This window comes from Egretta garzetta, unplaced genomic scaffold (assembly GCF_000687185.1).
Source record: "Egretta garzetta isolate BGI_Z169 unplaced genomic scaffold, ASM68718v1 scaffold117, whole genome shotgun sequence".
Taxonomy (NCBI): Eukaryota; Metazoa; Chordata; class Aves; order Pelecaniformes; family Ardeidae; genus Egretta; species Egretta garzetta.
In genome coordinates this window covers 1,777,440-1,796,761 of record NW_009260479.1, presented here as the reverse complement: position 1 = coordinate 1,796,761, position 19,322 = coordinate 1,777,440, and the positions used below count along the sequence as shown (strand labels likewise).

At 48.5% G+C, this 19,322-nt stretch overlaps 2 protein-coding genes across 3 annotated transcripts in view; one reads left to right on the top strand and one right to left on the bottom strand.

Annotated features, from left to right (window-relative positions):
* Nucleotides 1–12,252, top strand: part of PLCD1 (phospholipase C delta 1) — a 47,993-nt gene extending 35,741 nt beyond the window's left edge. The window contains exons 9-15 of the mRNA XM_009644067.2: nucleotides 3,190–3,351; nucleotides 5,294–5,450; nucleotides 5,765–5,881; nucleotides 7,609–7,787; nucleotides 8,299–8,431; nucleotides 11,450–11,599; nucleotides 11,977–12,252. Of these exons, the coding sequence (XP_009642362.1) occupies nucleotides 3,190–3,351; nucleotides 5,294–5,450; nucleotides 5,765–5,881; nucleotides 7,609–7,787; nucleotides 8,299–8,431; nucleotides 11,450–11,599; nucleotides 11,977–12,068 (990 nt within the window). The 3' untranslated portion in view covers nucleotides 12,069–12,252. The remainder of the gene's footprint in view (nucleotides 1–3,189; nucleotides 3,352–5,293; nucleotides 5,451–5,764; nucleotides 5,882–7,608; nucleotides 7,788–8,298; nucleotides 8,432–11,449; nucleotides 11,600–11,976) is intronic.
* Nucleotides 12,253–16,946: 4,694 nt separating this feature from the next.
* Nucleotides 16,947–19,322, bottom strand: part of VILL (villin like) — a 24,259-nt gene continuing 21,883 nt past the window's right edge. For both annotated transcript variants that reach the window (XM_035899637.1, XM_035899638.1), the window contains exons 18-19: nucleotides 18,350–18,607; nucleotides 16,947–17,060 (exon numbers count right to left, since the gene is read on the bottom strand). In XM_035899637.1, the coding sequence (XP_035755530.1) occupies nucleotides 16,947–17,060; nucleotides 18,350–18,607 (372 nt within the window). The remainder of the gene's footprint in view (nucleotides 17,061–18,349; nucleotides 18,608–19,322) is intronic.

Sequence of the window (19,322 nt, the reverse complement as noted above, 5' to 3'; positions counted from 1 at the left end):
GCATGCACTGTACTGTATGTTCTCAGCAGAGTCCCGTGTCCTTGTAGCTTTTCCAATTTTCTTAGGTTGTATTCAACCTCGGGCTTGCCACAGGCAGCTGGAATAGCTTTATGGTCTACTTGGAGAATATTTATTGAGTATTTCAGCTAATGCTTCTTCCTAAGACAAGGGATCTGCTCGACAGAGCCGAACTGATGAGTTGAGTGTCTTTTGCCTCAGGCTACAAATACTTAATATCACATGAAGGGGAACCAGGAGAGATGGAACAAGTGCATGTGTGCATTTGTGTCTGTGTGTATCAGCTTATTTAAAACGTTGTTAAAGAAGATTAAGTGCTCAAATTTAGGACTTTTCCTCCTAGCACCCATGAAAAAGAAAATTTGGGACTGGCAGCTTCTGGTGTGTGTGGGGATTCAGTGCAAAGCTACTAAAAAATAGCACCTTCTGCAGGAAAAGGAGATGAAAATGCTCTAGTCTGGGGTGCATCTCCCCCCTCATTGCATACCAATAAGCTAGTGCTTCTCCTCTGGAGTTAGGTGGCACATGGACTTCTCTCCCGTGTAGTCACAGTGGAAGTCACCTGCACAAGGGGATGCTAAACCTCTGCAGTCCAACAGGGCTCCAGAAGGGAGGCAACCTCTTAGATGTCAAGGCCAAAAGGGGACCACTGTAACCGCCCTGTGGAGAGTCTTGTATAACACAGTCTGGGCTGACCAGTGTCCCTGTGCCCACGGGGAGCATCTGCAGCATATCCAAGGTTTCCCAGAGTAACCACAGTCTAGACAGGATACCAGCAGCACCGAGGACCCACTGCTGGCAGCCCTGGCAGGGGGTGTGGTGAGGAGACAAGGTGGAGGCCGTGTTGCTGGTGCCTTCACTGCTGATGTTATTCAGCCATCTAGGCTGGGGTTGTGCCAGAAATTACACCTCTTACTTGCTGTACAGGCTGTCCTGAACTGGACAAGCTGAAAAAGGGCTGGTAGCCTTACTGGCAATTAAGAAATCAAGCAACCTGCCCCAAATACCTTATCCCTAGTTCTCTACTGTTGAGCTGTGAGATGAGGTGGTAAGGTTTCTTATGGGACGTTAGAAAGTAGAGACAGATATATTATATAGCAGGATGCTATCAGCAGCCTGCAAAGGACAAAAGAGATTTCTCTGCTCCCCTCCCTGCTGTCCCCTGTGCAATCCCTCCAGGATCGTCCATCCAAAATGTTGAGAGGAGCATAGAAACTCATGGATGTGAAGAAGCAGGTCACAGCTCTGCCTGGAAGAGGGCTGAGGGGCTGGGAGGATGGTGGTCAAGAGTAAATGGCCTCAAGTTGTGCCAAGGCAGGTTTAGATTGGACATTAGGAAAAATTTCTTCCTCGAAATGGTTGTTAAGCATTGGATCAGGCTGCCCAGGGAAGGGGTCGAGTCCCCATCCCTGGAGGTATTTAAAAGCCAGGCAGACGAGGTGCTTAGGGCCAGGGTTTTAGTGATGGGATGGCAGGGTTAGGGGAACGGTTGGGCTTGATGATCTTAAGGGTCTTTTCCAGCCTAAACAATTCTATGATTCTATGGTCTGGGGACGGGGAGGAGGATACTGATATGCTTCGACTGCTCCTTTGGGCCTTTTATTCCCAGTAATTGGTACATTCCTTCCCGCTGCCTTTGTGTAGCTTTTGAGTCACGGGGAAGGTGCCCCAACGTAAACAGATCATTTGTGGTAGCCGAAGAAAAATGCTCTCGGCTGCTGCCTCGGGTGCCAGCGTCAAATTTCAGCTCAAACCAAGCTTCATCCACAATTTAGCTGGGTGGTGAGGAGTTGGACTGGTCTCTGAAAAGACGTGATGCAATTTGCTTGCACCCACAAAGGGGGAATAGTGTTCTTTGAAAATGCCTGTGTTGCTTTATAAAATGTCCTTGGTTTTCCACAGTCCTGTCATTTGAGAATGTTGCTTTTGCTGTTGTGGAAAGGGCAAATACCAGAGCGTCACTGAGAGGGGGGGAGACGTGCTGTGCAGGGCGAGGGGTCGAACTGGCTGATCCTGAGATTGCATTTTTCTGGAATAACTAGCACCCTCCAAAGCCAGGACTTCCAAACACGTCCGTGTGGCAGCAAACCTCTCGCTGACTTCACTGGAAGCTGCAGGATCTAGGGGTGCTCCTGGGCTGAACGAACTGATTTTTGTAGTGTAATTTGCTCACTTGGAGATTGCACCCAGGCCATCACCCTTCTCAGTACTGCTCCCTGCTGCCGTGTTTGGGCTTAGAGTCAGCCCTCTCCAGGCTTCAGCCTTCCTCCCACAGTCAGGTCTTGCACGAGAGTATCTCTTGGTGGGCTGTGGTCTATCAGTGGTATGGTGGTCTGCGAGCAACCTTGCGCTGTTGGTGTGTCCCTTCAGCTGAGGCTTTATGTGGACTTTGAAAGAGGCTGGAGAGAGTTGATTCAGCACAAGAAAAGGCTTTACGGGTTAGCTCAGCAGCCAGCTGGGTTGCGTTGGCACATGCTGCTGGTTATTACTAATGTCGTGCCATGGTAGCAGCACTTTTCGGAAGAGGACCTATCTTTGGGAAGGGTTTGGGAACTCTTCCTTAGGCTGTTCAGCACCCAAAGGTTTCACCTGAAAATCCTGACATATTAAAATCCCACTACTGCTATGCATGAAGCACCTGTGCAGAAATCAGTGAACCTCTTTCCCCATTAAAGTGTCTGCACTGCTTCAGTCCTGCATGGATCCCATACCATCTCCCAAGCTGTGTGTGTGTTTATAACCATACATTGCAGAGCCTGGCACAGATTAAATAACAGGGCCACACAGAGGGGCAGAAACAGTGCTGCAAATAGCTCCCATGAGCCTTGACCTCCAGGCTTGGCCTTGTTTGCTGGCCCACATTCAGTTTTGCAAAAAATAGTGTATTTTTATTGCCCTGAACAGCATGAGAGTTTAAGTTGCATGGTTGAGGGGATGGACAGCTTTGTATTGGAGGGGAAGCCGTGGGCTATCTGGAGTTCTCAAACTCATGGCTTGTGGTCTCAGAGACTGGCCAGAGGCAGGGCAAGGCCTCGGTGGACAAACAGACTTATTTTTTATTTCTATTTATTGATAATAACCGGTGATTGATGCTGTTACATCCTTGCTCCTTCAGGGCAGGCCAGAATCTGTTCTAATCACCAGCTGTTCTGTCCACTTTTCCTTCTGCAGCAATTGAAAGGGAAGATCCTTGTGAAAGGCAAGAAGCTGAGCAGGCAGGAGGACCCCACAAATGGGAACAACAACCTGGAGGCTGAGGATGTCTCTGATGAAGATGAAGCAGCTGAAATTGAAGATGAATCTGTAAAGACCGAGATAGAGCAGAAGGGGAAGGTAAGTAAAAGAAGTAACCGAGTCTCGAAAAGGGGCAGACCTGGAGAGGCAGAAGAGCTATAAACTAGATTTTTGCCTACTGCAGAAGGCTCTGAAGTCCCTCATCGGGAAATCCCATCTTGTTGAAATCGCTGGAGTTAAGGGTCCTGGTCCTTTCTCAGCTTAATCTTTGTCCCAAGTACAGACACAGATCTTGCAGAGCCAGCCAAGCATGAAGGTTGTCTTCTTTCCTTAAAAAAAGGCTGGAGGACCCTGCAGCTGGGCAGGGTCATGTAGCATTTATGGAAGCAGTGGAAGGGTACATGTTCAATCTATCTCAGTCTTATTTCCAGACATCTGTTTGTCATAGGACCATCAAGTATTTGTTACAAGAGGCTGGTGCTTTTCTAATCATATATTGGGACATACCTGCACCCTCACTGGCCATGTTTTTCTGACCTGGTGGAGGCAGGGAGGGAAGAGCTATGGAAAAGGGGTGGGTGTTTTGCGCTCTCTCATGAGGACATCCACTTTTCCAGACTGCGGGTCACTGTGAAGGCCATATCTCTTATGGACTAAGTTCATAGGTGATAAATACATTCGGTCCCACTGATGGCAAAGCTGATTGATGTTGCCTCTGAATCTGGTCTGGTCTATGCTTCCCCTTGCTGATTTGCTCACTCTTAGAGGGTCTTATTTCTTTCTCTGAACTGTAGTCCATAATGTGTATAATTTTGAAGTTTTTCATTTTCTTGCCTTGCTGGGAGCTGCTGGCTCTCACTTCGCCCTTGCACCAGTGAATGTGCAAGGCACACCAGTGTGCCCTTGTTGCCAAGAAGGCCAGTGGCACCCTGGGGTGCATTAAGAGGAGCGTGGCCAGCAGGGCGAGGGAGGTTCTCTTGCCCCTCTACTCTGCCCTGGTGAGACCCCACCTGGAGCACTGTGTCCAGTTCTGGGCTCCCCAGTTCAAGAAGTGTAAGTATTAGTACAAATACTTCCAAGTATGACCAATAATCTGGCTGAGAAATTTGGAGATCAATTAATGGAGCCATTTCAAATGGCTTAATTATTGCAGTCCTGGAATTTACAGTTTGAATAAATTTCATTATTAGCAATGAACAAATGTTGGAGCTGGATAAATGCACATGAAACTAGTGATGGTTTCTTAAACAGGGAGGGAGAAAGAGGAAGACAGCAAAATTTACAAAGAGGAAACAATGCAAAAGAAAAAAGGTCAGGCTCTGTGGAGGCCAAAACATCCTTCCCTTCACCTTATTTTCAGGTTTGCATGCTTGGTACCAGGACAGTAGGGAAAACTCATTGCTAAGGCTCAGTTGTAAAGTTTAGCAACTGGAGGCAGCCACTGATGTTGAAATACTTCACTGATGTTGAAGTGATCATGCAGAAGGCAGCAGAAAGGGCATCCCACCAACAAAAAGAGAATCCATCTGGAGAACACCATGCAACAGGGTGCTGGAACAGCAAAGCAGCTGGTTTCCGAAATCCTCTCTTAGCTCACCAATACAGGCTGATTGGGTTATTCCTGTGTTTGGAGCCCTAATCACTTGTGAGTTGTGATAGCCAAGCTGAAATAGCCAGTCACATAAAAACATGCAAATTAATACAGAAGGAGGGATGGCCCAGATGAAATGAAATATTCTTGGTAGTAACACTTGGGAAGTCAATGATATCCTTGGACAAGCCAGGATGGGCCTGGGAGGCAGTGATGCTCTGAGAGAAGGGATTAGCACTCTCCATGCAGGGCAAGGGACATGGCAAGGGCAGTTGTCCCTTTTCCGCCCTCTCTCTGCATAGGGGTGCCGCTGAGAGTTGGTAGCGTGCATCCTTTTCATGTGAAGATGGTGGAGAAGAGAAACTTCACAGATCCTAGACAAATCATTATTATTACTTTTGAGTACGTCTGCAGAAACTCCCCACAAATCTCTTCCTCTCCTGCCTTTAGAGCGATACCTTGAAGCTGGCCAAGGAGCTGTCAGACACAGTTGTCTACTGCAAGAGTGTCCATTTCAATGGCTTTGAGGACCCCAGCCATCCTCGGGCTTTCTACGAGATGTCATCATTCACGGAGAGCAAAGCTCTGAAACTAGCCCAGGAATCTGGTATGTACCTTCTGCCCTGGCAAAAGGCCATCCTCTGCCTCAGTCCCCCATAAAGGGGCAGCTAGCGGGGGTTAAGCATGAGGAGAAGGCACCCTGAAAGACATGGTTTATGATCTCTTTGGCCACGCATGTTACTGAGAAAGAGTGGAAATAACTTAATATCATAGAGGCTGTTACCAAGAAGGTAATTTCATACAGGTAGTTCACATTCAGCCAGACTTGCTAGGCAGAGGAGCAGTATATACAGCAGCATTAGAAGAGATAAAAGTAGCCCCCATCACTGAAAGGGCCATTTTCTTCTTTTTTTTCTGTAGCAACCAGTTTTATCCATCACAACATCAGGCACCTGAGCCGGATCTACCCTGCAGGCTGGAGGACATTCGGCTCAGGTAGATGTGCAATCTCAAGCCATTTGCAGGCAGAGAGGCTCAGTGGTCACTGGGAGAGATCAGCTCTTCAGCCAATGCTGAATGACTTTTCATAGGCCATTTTCTGGCTCACCTGAAAAGCGTTAGGAGAGCCTTTCCTGCACATTAATGTGCACAACCCTGCAATTTCACTGGAAGCAGAGTTATTGCTGTTTAACAAAGGAAGAGGGAGCCAGGAGTTACAGTCACTTACTGAAAAGCGGGCTAAAATCTCTGGCAGAGATAGAAATCGAACCCCAGAGCAAGGCCATAACCATAAGGGCCAAGCCATGGCCTGAGCTGTCCCCTGTAGTCAAAGCAGTGCATCATGCCTTCTCCCAGGGTGTTGAGACCCTGACCGTATATTGATGTCTCAGAGATTTGATGAAAACAAGGGTCGCAGAGCCTCTTAAGTGAATTATGTTGTAGCTCTCATCCAGGAAAGCTGGTGCAGTGATAAGTGGGCAGGCTGGTGATGGCTCTGTGGATGACGCTGGGTGTTGGAGATGTCCCAGTTGAGCCAACAGTGTCCAGCCAGACAAGAGAAGCTGCAGATACAGGGCTCCTTGGCCCCCAGCTGCGTGGACCTGCATGGGCTGGATGTGCCTGGCCACATGTGAACTCACTGGGTCCCGCAGCTCCTGTGGGGACACAGGTATCACTTATGGGCCATGCTCTCCAGCATTGAGCCTGACCTCAGGAGTGCCCCTGGGAAGCAACATCAGGTCCCTCAGGGTATGCTGAGGCCAAACTTGCATGCCTTATCTGACCTGAATTCAGTATTTGGGCACCCAAAATAAGATTTTTTTCAGAAGCCCTGCGTACTTGTGGCTCCTGGTAAAACCAGTATGCTACAGTTATTAAAGTCTTGCTTGCAGGTGGAAAAACAGGGGAGTGCCCTAAAATGCTTTTGGTCTTCAAGTATTACAGTGTATGTAGGACCCAGGACCGGGACAAATTGCCGTCTGTCCCAGAGCTGTCTTAGAAGTTGCTACAGAGGTTAGCATCACTCCTGAGAAACCAGTGGAGTACTGAGGAGGCGCTGGGATCCATGTGTGCTCCCTGTCTGCTATTATGAACCTGTTCACAGAGACTGCTTCCCGATTTGACATCAATGCTTTTAAAAAGACGGTGGCAAAATGGGAAGAATACAAGAAATCTGCCTGGTGTTAGGACACCGGTGAGGCTTGATCTATTTTGGGCAGGGGACAAAAAAGGGATGATTTGGTCACAGCTTCTGTACTTTTGCATGAGGAGTTCAGACAGCGAGGAGCTCTCTAGTCTAACCAGCAGAGGCATCAATGCCCCTCGGGATGGCAAATGGGAACAGGCGTATCTGGGCTGGAAAGCAGGTTTTATAATGAGGCTAAGTAGCCAGAGAAACAATCTGAGGAGGATTTGCTGGCTCCACTGCAGGAGATAACTCCTTCAGGATAGACTTGCATAGGTTTATCTAAAAGATGTAGTTGCCCAATGTGACAGAAATTCAATGCAGGAGACTTTTTGATCCTGTGGCAGGCAGGAGGACAACTGAGATGGCTGTAGTGGCTCCTCCTGTCTCTAACATCTCTGAATGCAAGAGATCCCCAGGGGTGGCAGACTGGGAAGGTCAGAGTTTATCACTACTCTTTGAAGCATGGAAAAGCCAATGTTTATGTCCATGAAGTGCAGTTTCATGTGAAGAGGATTAGTATTAAAGGACTCCCATTGATTTATCTGAAAGTGACTGCATTTATTTATTTATGTTGCAGTTGCCCTGAATTTCCAGACAGCAGGCACAGAAATGGATGTCTACCAGGGTCGGTTCCAGGACAATGGGTTTTCTGGGTATGTCTTAAAGCCGGAATTCCTCCGGGATGAGCAAACCAAATTCAATCCAAAATCCATCACAGAAGGAACATGGGGGACAAAGAAGAAGCTTCTGCTTAAAGTAAGAATAGAAGTCGGAAAACGTGTCAGTAGCGTCCACCTTCAGGGGGGGTGTGTAGGTTGTACCTTCTCCTTCTCCCGGTGCCACCTGGGCAATGTTATCCTAACCCTATTCATTTCCCATCGCTGGGGTCTCTACTTCAGTCCTGCATGGGCTCTCATCCTCCAAGGACTTACTCATGTGTTTAATGTTCAGCAGTAGGAGAAGTTAATGACAATATTCACTGTCGTTACAGAAACGTACGGGCAGACATGCAGTCAACAGTCACTACTGTTTTTTCCAAGTATCATCTGATCACTGTGGGGACAGTTAGAAAAGTTGCCTGCTCCCTAGCCAGCTGGCTGGGCTGGAACAATGTTCATTAGGTGCTTTGGCTCATCACAACTTCGCCTGAAAGACCAGCACCGACTTGTCACAACAGGCCCTGCACTCCTGGAGAAGGAGAGGGAAGTTTGCCAGGGAGCCCCCTCTCCTAATGATGTCCTGACCTCTTCCTCTGTTTCCTCCACAGATCATCTCTGGTCAGCAGCTGCCCAAGGTGAACAAAAGCAAAAACTCCATCGTTGATCCTAAGGTAACGGTAGAGATCCACGGTGTCCAACAGGATAACAACAAGAAGCAGACCAAAGTCATTGAAAACAATGGTAAGGGATTTTCTTCCACGCTGTGCTCCCCTGGGGCAGTAATGCTGTAGTTCATGTAGCAGAGTGTTCCTTGCCAAGACCTCTGCCCTGTGGCCAGACCTGCCCAGGTGCACCCAAGCCTGCCGCTCTAAGCAGGTACATGAGATGCTGTTGGCCTGATTCAGTGCAGGGATGCTGGTTATAGACTGCTGGTGGCATGAACTAGCCTCGCAGACTGATGTCCCTATGGAGAATTAATTTCAGGGGTTCTTTCCTCTCTTCTCTCTCTAAGATGTTTGGAGACAGAAACTCTCTACAAAACAACATCAGCTATATGAGTTGTTTTGAAGCTGGCTGCCAAATTTGCAGAGCTAGAGCTCCATGCAGTTGGACTTGACCTGGGATTGCATGGGTCCCCACCAAGATCTTCCCAGAGAAGGCTTCTTGTGAGGCTGATTTTGTCCTGAAAGTGTCACAAGCTCACAAAAGATTGAGGTTTCAAGGGACTTGGGAGGTGTCTGTTCCAGCTTCTGCCCAAAGCAGGACCATCCTCAAAATTAATTCAAGTTGCTCAGGGTATTCCCCAGGCAAATTTTGAATATCTGAAAAGATGGAGATTCCCCAGACTATCTGGGCTCTCTTAAGTGATCCAGTCTTTGACTGACTTCATAATAAAATAAGATATCCCTATTCTTAACCAGAAATTCCCCCGTTGCAGTTTGTGCCTGTTATGCATCAAGCTTTTGCTGTGCACCTGTAGACCCTGGCTCTAGCTTCTCTATAAGGAGGTGGGGGGGGATGGCAATAATAACCCCCTTAGCCTTCTCTGGGTTGAATAACTCAACCTCTCCCAGCCTCTTCTCATACGTAACATAGTCTGTGCAAAAGGAGAACGCTTCCTGTGGCTCAGAGCCTCCTCACAAGGCAGGGACACTGCATCTGCTCGTCCTCTCAGCCAAAGCGGTGCTGGTGCTAAATCAATGCACGTCACAGCGATGTTACAGGTGAGGGGGTGAAAGCCATAAGCCCCCGTCTCCAAGAGTCAGGCTCAAGCCTTACCCAGCCCTGACCTCAGAGATCGCACAGACATTTCACCTCCCTGTGGATCATTCCTCATCGGTCAGCCGTGGCTGTGATGTCCCTCCGTGCAGTGAGGGTCTGAATACTGTGGCCTTCAAAGATTGTAGAGGGGAGGTTCAGCCCTCTTTCCCATGGGAGCAAGGAGGCAGTAGGAGTCTGAATAATCAGACCTCACCCTCCTGCTGACAAACACACATGTATACACACACACACACTGCTTTTCTGCGTGAAGTTACAGCCACGTGCTAGAAAGCCAATGCGTATTTTCCTCCCTGCGATGTTTCAGGATGTTTTGAAAACAATGTTTCCCTTTTCCTCTTTCCTGTTTGAGTAAATCTGGCCCAGCTCCTAAAGCTCGCGGCCATTTCCGTCACCTACAATAATTTTTATAATGTCTAGAGTCAAAGCTGTGTAGGGAACATTTCAGAACTGCCAGGCCTGTTCCTCAGGGCTGCTCAGCACACCCAGCTCCATGGGCAGCCCTTGGCTGGCTGGAGGGATGCTGGAGGGATGCTGGAGGGGTGCTGGAGGGACTGTTGCCCAATGGAAAGTGAATCAAACCATAAAAACATCCGTGCTGGAAAGGGGCAGCTGCAGAGAGGGGGTTGCATTTCATGGGCTGAAGTTTCAGATATGGGACCGTGCTTCAGCACCTCACCTGGTTTGATGGTGATGTGACTGAAGCATGGGCTGTGGGCACAGATCAGTCCCTGGTGGTGCAGCCGTGGAGCTCGAGAGGCTGTGGGAACCTGCTGGCTCAGCAACCCTAAGCATCTCACTATGGTTCTGAGATGGGCTGAAACCCCCCCATAGATGTCAGTACAGTGAAACTACTGTCCTAGGGCCGATGACTTCCCCTCAACTTTCATGATTTCTGCTTCCATAGGATCAGCAGCACTGTTTTATTTTCCCAAGGATGAAGGGGGTCAGGAGCACGTGTGTGTTATCTGAACAGTCCACTTGATCTAATCCCATGAAAATCCAAATAAAGTGCACCAACCCAGCGCAGGTATTTTGCTATGGCACTGTCCACAGGCCCATCTCAGCCCTTCAGGGCCTCCTGCCGAATCGTCCACAGACCCTCCATGACCAGTAGGCTTGAGCTGATGTTTTGCTGTCCTTGGGCTTCCAGTCTGCACAGGCTGGGCCAATGGCAGCAGGGTTTCAACCAGGATGTCCTCTCCTCCTGTTTGTTTCTGGGGAGTGGTTTATTGAAACTGCAGAGAGCACCCGCGGTGACCTGGGGAGAGAGCACCAAGCTCGCTCTTCATCTCTCATCTGATGTGTCGGTCTTAGTTTTGTTTGCTTTGTGAGTCCAGATCACAAGATCCTTATCCATACCAGAAGTGGGACTAGTCTGGCTGTCTCAGACACTGCTCTTATACAGGGAGACATAAAACATTTTGTCCACAGACCTGATGATGCTTTTTGTAATCAGGCACTCCTCATTAAACCTTTCTTGCAGACAGGGGAGCTGAGGCACAGATGGGTGTACCTGGAGCACTCAGTGAGGCTTAAGGCCCCAGGAGGCTGTCACAACACAAAGGCACAGCTCTCCTCTCTGCTCCCCCACTGGTTTAGGGCTGTAAAAATTTGCAGCTGGTCCAAAGGCAACGAAAGACATCCAGGCATCAGCCAGAGAGAGCCCGTGGAGCAGAGCTGAGTTCCGGGAGTGTGGTGCTGAGGTCTGCAAGGAGCAGTCTAAGCCAAAGGATTTATTAATACCAGGTAGCAAATCCGTGTCAGAGCTGGGAACAATGGCCTTGGGACCTTATGAGACCTTCGGCCTGGGTCAGATTAGGTTGGCAGTCAGGCAAAATCTCTGTCCATTTGCAACCATCTCTGACCTCCATCCTTATCTGCCAACATCTTTGACCTCCATCCTTGCTTGTGAGCATCTCTCACCTTCTTCCTTGTTTGTGAGAAGCTCTGACCTTCACCCTTGTCTGTTTTGCCCAGGCTTTAACCCAAAATGGGATGAAGAGTTTACATTTGACATAGAGATCCCTGCACTTGCCCTGGTCCGGTTTGTGGTGGAAGACTTTGACATGTCGACCAAGAATGACTTCATTGGGCAGTACACCCTTCCCTTCACTAGTCTGAAGCAAGGTAAGGCCCTGCTCCCTGTTCCTCACAACCACTAGAGCCCTCTGGGAAGCTCTAGTGTCCTAGATGAGAGGTCCAGAGCCATCACACCTCTGGTCAGAGCAGGTCGTCTCTCTGGTGTATGGGCAAGCCGATAAATGATTTATTGGGCAGATGTTAACACTGTCTCTGGGGAAGGGCTCTCCTTTATCACCAGTGGCCTTGAGCACGTTAAGTTACCAGTGCTCAAAGCCGTGCCTCCCAGACCTACCTGTTCTGTGGGGTACTGGGAGCAAAACACTCTGAGACAGGGAGGTGTTTTTGCAGAGTCTTGGCAAATGTTAGCGAATGTTTTTCCAACTGGCCTAAAGGCCACTTCCCATCTGTGTCTCTGCTTCCAGGTTACCGCCACATCCATCTTCTGACCAAGAATGGAGACCCATACTCCTCCTCCACCCTCTTTGTGTACATCGAGATCCAGGACTGTGATTAGCAGCTCAGCAATTTCAGGGCACAGTGAACTTCGTTACAGACCTAGAAGGAATTCAGCGTGCGAAGTGCGCCAACATCAGGGTCCCATCAAATCCCCAGTGCCTTCTCTGGGGCAGCACACGGTGCCCCACAGGACTCCTGGAGTGAAATAGCCATCGACCTTCTCCCTTCTGCATGCTGGAAACATCCTAGTGCTGCTGTCGAGATGAATCTTTTTGTACCTGTTTGACCAATCCAGCTGTGTTTTTAGTTCACTTTCTGTAGCGTGATTTTTTACTTCTGCTTTTAGCGAGAGGATAGGGACTCCTTTTTAGCAAAGTACAGCTCTGGAGTTGAGCTCGGTCAGACATCTGGACAAAACACCCAACATCTGTGCAAGAAAAAAATCCACCCAGCACTGAAATCAGTGGCCAGATGCCAGGTGACTTCTTGCAACTTCAGATGTCAGCCATCTTGCACCGTATGAAGTCTTAAACGGGGACAACAGTTCCCCTCTTATCTGTTACAGATTAAAACAAGAAAGCTGCACTACAAAGGCCCACGTTATATTAACTCGACTTTCCTTTTGTATTATAATAAAAAATCCATGAACACTACTCGGCCTGTGTGCCTGGCTCTCCGCCAGGCCGCTTTGCATTCAAAGCCTGGCTCTCGTCCTGGGAAGGAGAAAAGAAGCTGCCGAATGGCAGATTTCCTGCTAACCCAAAGTGAAACCTGCTCAAAGGGACCTCAGAGAATGTCTTTTGCCGATGACAGTGGAATTACAATCAACTGAGAGTAGGGTTTGTTTTTTTTTTTAACGTAGTAAAACTTTCTTTGTTTGTGTTTTTATAGAAAAACGACATTTTTTAACGCAGAGGAAGCGGCAGTAGCAACCGTTGTAAATGTTAGCCTGGTCCCAGTTGCACGGTAGAGGTAACCTAACACAAACAGACCGGGGTGTTTTGAGCAACAACACAGTATTTATGGCAAAAGGTGATTTTTTTTCTTCAAGTACAACTACAGAGTTAAGGGAATATTGTTGAAATAAAATAATATATATTTTGAAGTGCCAACTATGTTACTAACAATATGTTAGACTATTAAAAGTAAAAAAGAAAAAAAAAATCTGGAAAAGTCCAATTACTCGTCACTGTTTCTGTCTTTACTTGAATGCAACACACATGAAGCTGGAGACTGACATGTTTGATTTCTTAAAGCTATCAGTCTTTCTGGGGTTTTTCATGCCTGGTGGTGGAGAGGATGGGCTGCTACCAAAAAGGTTAATGTCCTTTTGAACAAATTCCAGTCCACTCACTCCCCCACCTATTTTTGAGTCCAGAATAGCCTGGATTTAGGGATCCTTGGGCCCACTCCAAAACTGGGTTTCATTTAGTCCTACCTGGAATTTATTATGCTGCAGTAATCATTGCTGGACACATTGATTTCATTTTTTTTTTTCCCTACAATCTTGTGTGATGTTGTAAACCATTGCCAGATTAAATGTGAATTATATCCACAACTCAAAGGCTCATATTGAATTAATAACCAGCGGTTGAAAGAGTTTACAAGTGGCAGAGGCCACCGAGGCAGAACGGGTTCTCCTGCAGTGACACGAACTCTCCCAGCTCACCTCCAGGATGGGATATGCTGAGATCAGGAGATGCGTTTGAAGGCCAAGGCTGGAGCCACCTTGACCCCAGCTCAGCCTGAGTTCGGTCCCTGCTCCCAGGATGCTCTGAGCATTTTGTTTTAAGGAGTCATGGGATAAAAAGGATGAACGAAGGATACCCAGGGTTGCCCTGTACCACGCAGGGAGCCTGAGAGCAGCACCAGGACAAGGGGCAATGGGCACAAACTGAAACATAAGAGGTTTCAGTTGAACATGAGGAAGAACTTCTTTACTTTGAGGGTGACAGAGCAGTGGCACAGGCTGCCCAGGGGGGCTGTGGAGGCTCCTTCTCTGGAGATATTCAAACCCTGCCTGGATGAAATCCTGTGCCCCCTGCTCTGGGTGACCCTGCTTTAGCAGGGGGGTTGGACTGGATGATCTCCGGAGGTCCCTTCCAACCCCTGCCATTCTGGGATTCTGTGATCAGAGACGTTCCTGCCCCCTCGCTCCTGTCGTCACAGGCTCTTGTGGAGCGGGTTGGATCAGCCCGCTGAGTTGTCTGAGAACAAATTATTTGCATTTTTGATGTTGCGGGATTAGATTTCAGCTGGATTATTGAGCTAAACTGGCTCTCACTTGCCTGCTGTAGCCAGCACTGGAGAAGTGGGGGACAGGGAGCAGGGAGAGATGTGGGGGCAGAACCACACTATCCAGGGTCAGAGTGGGCTTAGGTGGACTGCACAGAGAAGCCAGGGTTTCCTCTTCTGCCTGTTGTACACTTAAGTAAAGGCAGGCAAGATCCATGGGAAGACAGCACATCCCTCATTAGGTAGGTTCAGTTGGGGGAAAACTACTGGAGCCAGGTGGGAATGCAGCTGAGATTGAGGTGGGATGGACCAGAGCACGATGGACAATGCTGCAAGGTCTCCTCTTTCCCCAAAGGAAGGAACAAGGTCCATGCCATTAGTGAGGGACCTCATCTCTGAGCAGATTAGGAAGTGCTGGAGCCCCATGATGGGGAAGAGCAGCAGAAAGAGGACATGGCCCACCAGACACCACAGCAAAAGTGACACGCGGCATGAAAGGGAGGATGTGGGTGAGCAGCTTTCCTTTAGAAATCAGAGGCAGAGAGTAAAACCAACTCTCCCCAAGAGGAGAGCAGAACAGCAGCAGTTTCCAACAGCCCCAAATGTCAGAGGGATCTATTATCTGTAAAATCCCATGCTGTTTTTTGAGTCCTGGCAGGAGCGCCCCGTTCATGTTGTAGGGAACCACCCTAATCTCCTTAATCCGACTGTATTTCCACCACTCTCCATTTGATTGCATGATGCTCGTTAGACCTACAGTCATGGCTGATAGGTGGAATCACTGCATTTTATTGAGTAGCCCATGCAATTCGTTAATTTGGGAGCTGTCAGGAGCGTGCTGCAGTGGGGTGATGTGAATATTTTTGCTTCCAGCAGTGGCAATAGAGGCTGAAACAGGGATAATGTGCACTGATTGTATCTAGTGTGAACACAACGGGAGCAATCACGCAGGTAATTGGACTGATCTGTGTCTCTGCTTGACTCTTACCTTATGACAGGGTGGGGGGGGTTCAATGGGTTTGGGCCTGGACCCTCAAGCAGAAATGGGATGAAGTGGCACAAGCATGGAGATAGTGATGGGGTTGTGGCTTATTTGAAGGAACTACCGATTCTTAAACACAAAGGTCTGTCCAGAAGACCCCATTGCCTGGAGGTCCCTGCCTCCAGTCCAGCCAGATGGTGACACTTCACCACTATGGCATGGTCCCAGGTGTGCGTGAGACCTCGCTCCTCAACCAAGAGCCACCTGCAGCTCCTCAGCTCCATCCCCACATCCCTGCAGCAGGGCTGGGCACTCAGGCCAACTGCTGAACAGCCAAGCACCCCATCTTCATCGGCAACAAGGGGGCTTCAGGAGCAGGGCACATGGGCATGGGGAGACAAATGGTCATGGCTATGTGGTGTTTGGGAACAGAGGGGGCCTCGCCTCCTCAGTTTGTTCTTTTCTTTAAAAAAAAAAAAATCCCAAATCCCATTAAGGACCAGGTGTTTGAAGGATCTGTGGCCCTGCAGAGCTTTTCTCTACTGCTGTTCTACCCCACACGCTGATCAAAGACACTTACAGTGATGCTGCTGGCTCTTTATTTGAAATCACCGATCAGGTTGGAAATGGGGTAAAGCTGCAAAACCACATCTTCTGGGTTTATAAACATATGTGTGTGTTCCTTTTGTTTACTGCTGTATCCCTTAATCCCTGATCACTTACATTTCCCCCTGCCCTCCCCAGTCAGACTGAGCTTGCAGGGTGGAACGGGCACTCTCAGCCCCATGGACATCACAGGGATGGAGCCCTGATAAAACCTTCAGTGGGACAGACTCCGCCTCAGGTCATACCCAAACCCCTCCTGGCTTCCTCAGGCCTCTGCTCTGCAGGCAAGATCACTCTCATGATCACTTGCACCCGGTCGTGCTCAGGGAGGCCAGGTGAGCTTGGAAATGCTGTCTGAATGAGAAAAAAATAGCCTGAGTCTTGCCTGGAGGTCAAAATCACCAGAGGTGCCTTGCCCTCAGTCTCATCAACCTCTTGAAACAGATCAGATAATAAACATGTTCTTAAGAAGCGGTTTTTTTCCGAGCCAGGTTCTCATTTGTTTTATCTGCACTGGGCTGTGCATGTTAGTCTATAACTCATTCTTGCTGTTCTTTGGCAAGTGTTTTTTCTGCAAGGTGAGAAAGGGAAGAGCTGGCTGGTGTCACTCCATGGGCTACCCTGTCACACATTTGGCTACCCCATTACCTTCTTCCTGATCCCAAGGGCCCCCTCCCCCCCATCTTCTTAGGGCTTCCCCCTCCTCTCCCCACCCAGAATTTACATAGCAGCTGCAAGTGGCCCTTGTTTTGCCTAATTTTAAACTTCTACAAATGAAGGAAGATCATGACCTTGCACATGTGGCAATTTGCAAAAGGGAGAGGAAAGAAGAGCCTGCAATATGGTTGTGTGACACACACTTGTCTTCATGGATATCAGCAATAAATTGTCAAAAACATCCTGCAAAGTTGATCCTGTGAAAGGTTTTGACTCCTTAAGTTCAGGTTTTGCAGGAAGAAAGGAGCCAGCTGCTGGAATAACTGCACTGGAGCTTGGTCTGATTGAGATGTTGGGTTGGGTTCACTGAGCAAATCTCTGTACTTCTCCCCTGCAGCTCCTAAGAGAGCGAGGGTTGGTCCCAGAGTCACTGGATGCCGGATGGCCCCTGTGGTCTCAGAAGAGTCCATATTGCTTCTTCTCATTCTGCTGCTTCCATTTGGGCATCTGGTAGAACTCGTCCTTGGACTTCCCAAAGATATCATGGAAATCGGCATCAGAGAGATAGCACTGCAGCAGGAGGAGAGAGCAAGGAGTGGTCAGCTTTGGCTTTTGCAGAGGCTAGGACACCTCTCTTGGCTGCATCCCTTCCTCACATGCTGACCCCTGATTCCAGGCCAACAGCTCCTGTCCTGCTGCCTGTCCTTGTGGTGGGAAGTGGAATGCCCCAGCAACTGTTCCTCATCCCGTTTCTCAAAGCACCAAGGGAATAAAAGCCCACCAGCCCAAAAGGAAGCCCTGGTTTTGAGGGGTTAACATGCTCTGGCTGGAACTTTGTTCCCACTAATCATACTGAGGCCAGAACAATTAGTGTTGCATTGGAGAAGTTCTGCTGGCCAAAGTTGTGGGTAGTTTCTTAGATAGCGATTTGCAGTGAAAGCATCTCCCCCTCGCTCAGTTCCCCCCCAGATATTCCAATGGAAATGTTCACTCCCATTGCTGGAAAGACTGGAAGTTTTGTAGATAGCAGGCTCATCAGTGATACTGAAGAACACCCTCAGTAGGGTCTTGAAGGAAATGGAGGTTGAGTTTTCCCTGACATTTTGGGTAGAAAAAGCCCTCATGTACAGCCCAGCTGAAACACAACCATTAGTACATGGGCATTGACGTGGGGCAGAGCTGCTGGCCCAGCCGTGGATCACCTCTCTGTCTGAGGGTGTTGGCCTTTGCCAGGAGATATCTTGGGGCAAGATATTGGTCAAACATGGGTTGTAGAGAGTAGAGGGAATCGTCCCCCTGTGTCTTCCCCAATGGCTTGTTTGGACTCAGCTACAGGCATTGCCAAAATCCTTGGGCTGATCAGAAATTGGAGATGTGACTTCCCTCCCTGTCCCTGGATGGGCTTTGCTGAAATGCAAGCTTTCCGACAAAAAAAAAAAAAGGAAAAAATAGACCCCTTCTGGAAGGAGTTTCAAATAAAAACAAAGAGCACAGTGCAACTCCTGGCTTCGTTCTCAGTTGTGTCACCTTGTCTCACAGGAGTTCTCACTCTACTTCTGAGTCTCTGTCCCTCCGAGGACAGAGGTTGGGTGGCAGAATAAAACAATTCTACCAGAAGAAAATAGTTTGAAAATTAAAAAAGTTTAAAAACCCCAAACAAATCCAAACTTCAACTAGGGTAAAACTACCACAATTTCCTCTCACATGAAGCTCCCGCTTTTTGGTGAGACCTATGTGTCCAGCTATCATCTCCTTGAACCTAAAGCAGGACTTAACAGCCTAAAGAAGTACTAGTACACTTAGCCAATGACTAAGTTCCAGGTTAAGCTACAAAGCCATCAAACCAGTAATGCTGTCACCTCTTTTTTAGTGGGATCCACGCCGTCTGGAAGTTCATCCACCGTCTTGTTCATCAGCACCTCTCGGGAGTAAATAGCTTTGCTGTTAGGCACTGGGGAAGGGCTGCCGTTGCTGTTGTAGTTGCTGCTGTTGCTGTAGCTGTTGCTGTCACTGTGGTTGAGGTGTGATTTATACTCTGGGGAAGCACTTGCTGTACCTGAACCAGCCAAGTTGGTCATGCTGGGGGTTCTCTTGCTCAGGCTGATGTTGTTAAGGTCCTACCAAATGGAGGAACACATGTCAAGACAAGAAGCTCCAGCAGAGCAACCTGGGGTTATCCCAGGATCTTTCTCTCTGTTGGGGCTGGGGGAGATTGTTTCTGGCTCAGACTGTCTGTTGCTCCAGAGAAGCAAGGAGAAAGTCTGAACTAAAACATCAGTCCAGCACCTCCATCAATGTTACATCCTGCTGTTAGGACTGCAAAAAGCACAGCACTGGTGACAGCCCTTAGAAATAACTGAAGACACTGAAGTAGTCTCATTTTTCTCAAGATAACAGCAGGGGAAGGTGTGTGTGTAGGAGGACAGAAGGTGAGGTTAGATATCTGCCATGTCTAAAATGTCTAATTTACCTGTGTACCTCTCCCCAACTTGCCATCTCTCCTGATTCAAAGCCCTTGACACTTCCTTGCAGCCTTCCTCCTGCCCCTGTCCAGGGTAGAACTGATCCCACCTGATGATCATGTTTGGGACTATTGGGACCTCATTTCTTCTGCATTTTGTGGGATCTTCTATTGGGCTGTGCCCTTCTTGACCAGGGGCCCCTTGTCCAGGGTCTCAGGGGCCACAACACTGCAAACTACTCATAGAATCATGGAATCGTTTACGTTGGAAAAGACCTTTAAGATCATCAAGTCCAACCGTTCCCCTAACCCTGCCATCCCACCTCTAAACCCTGTCCCTAAGCACCTCATCTACCCATCTTTTAAATACC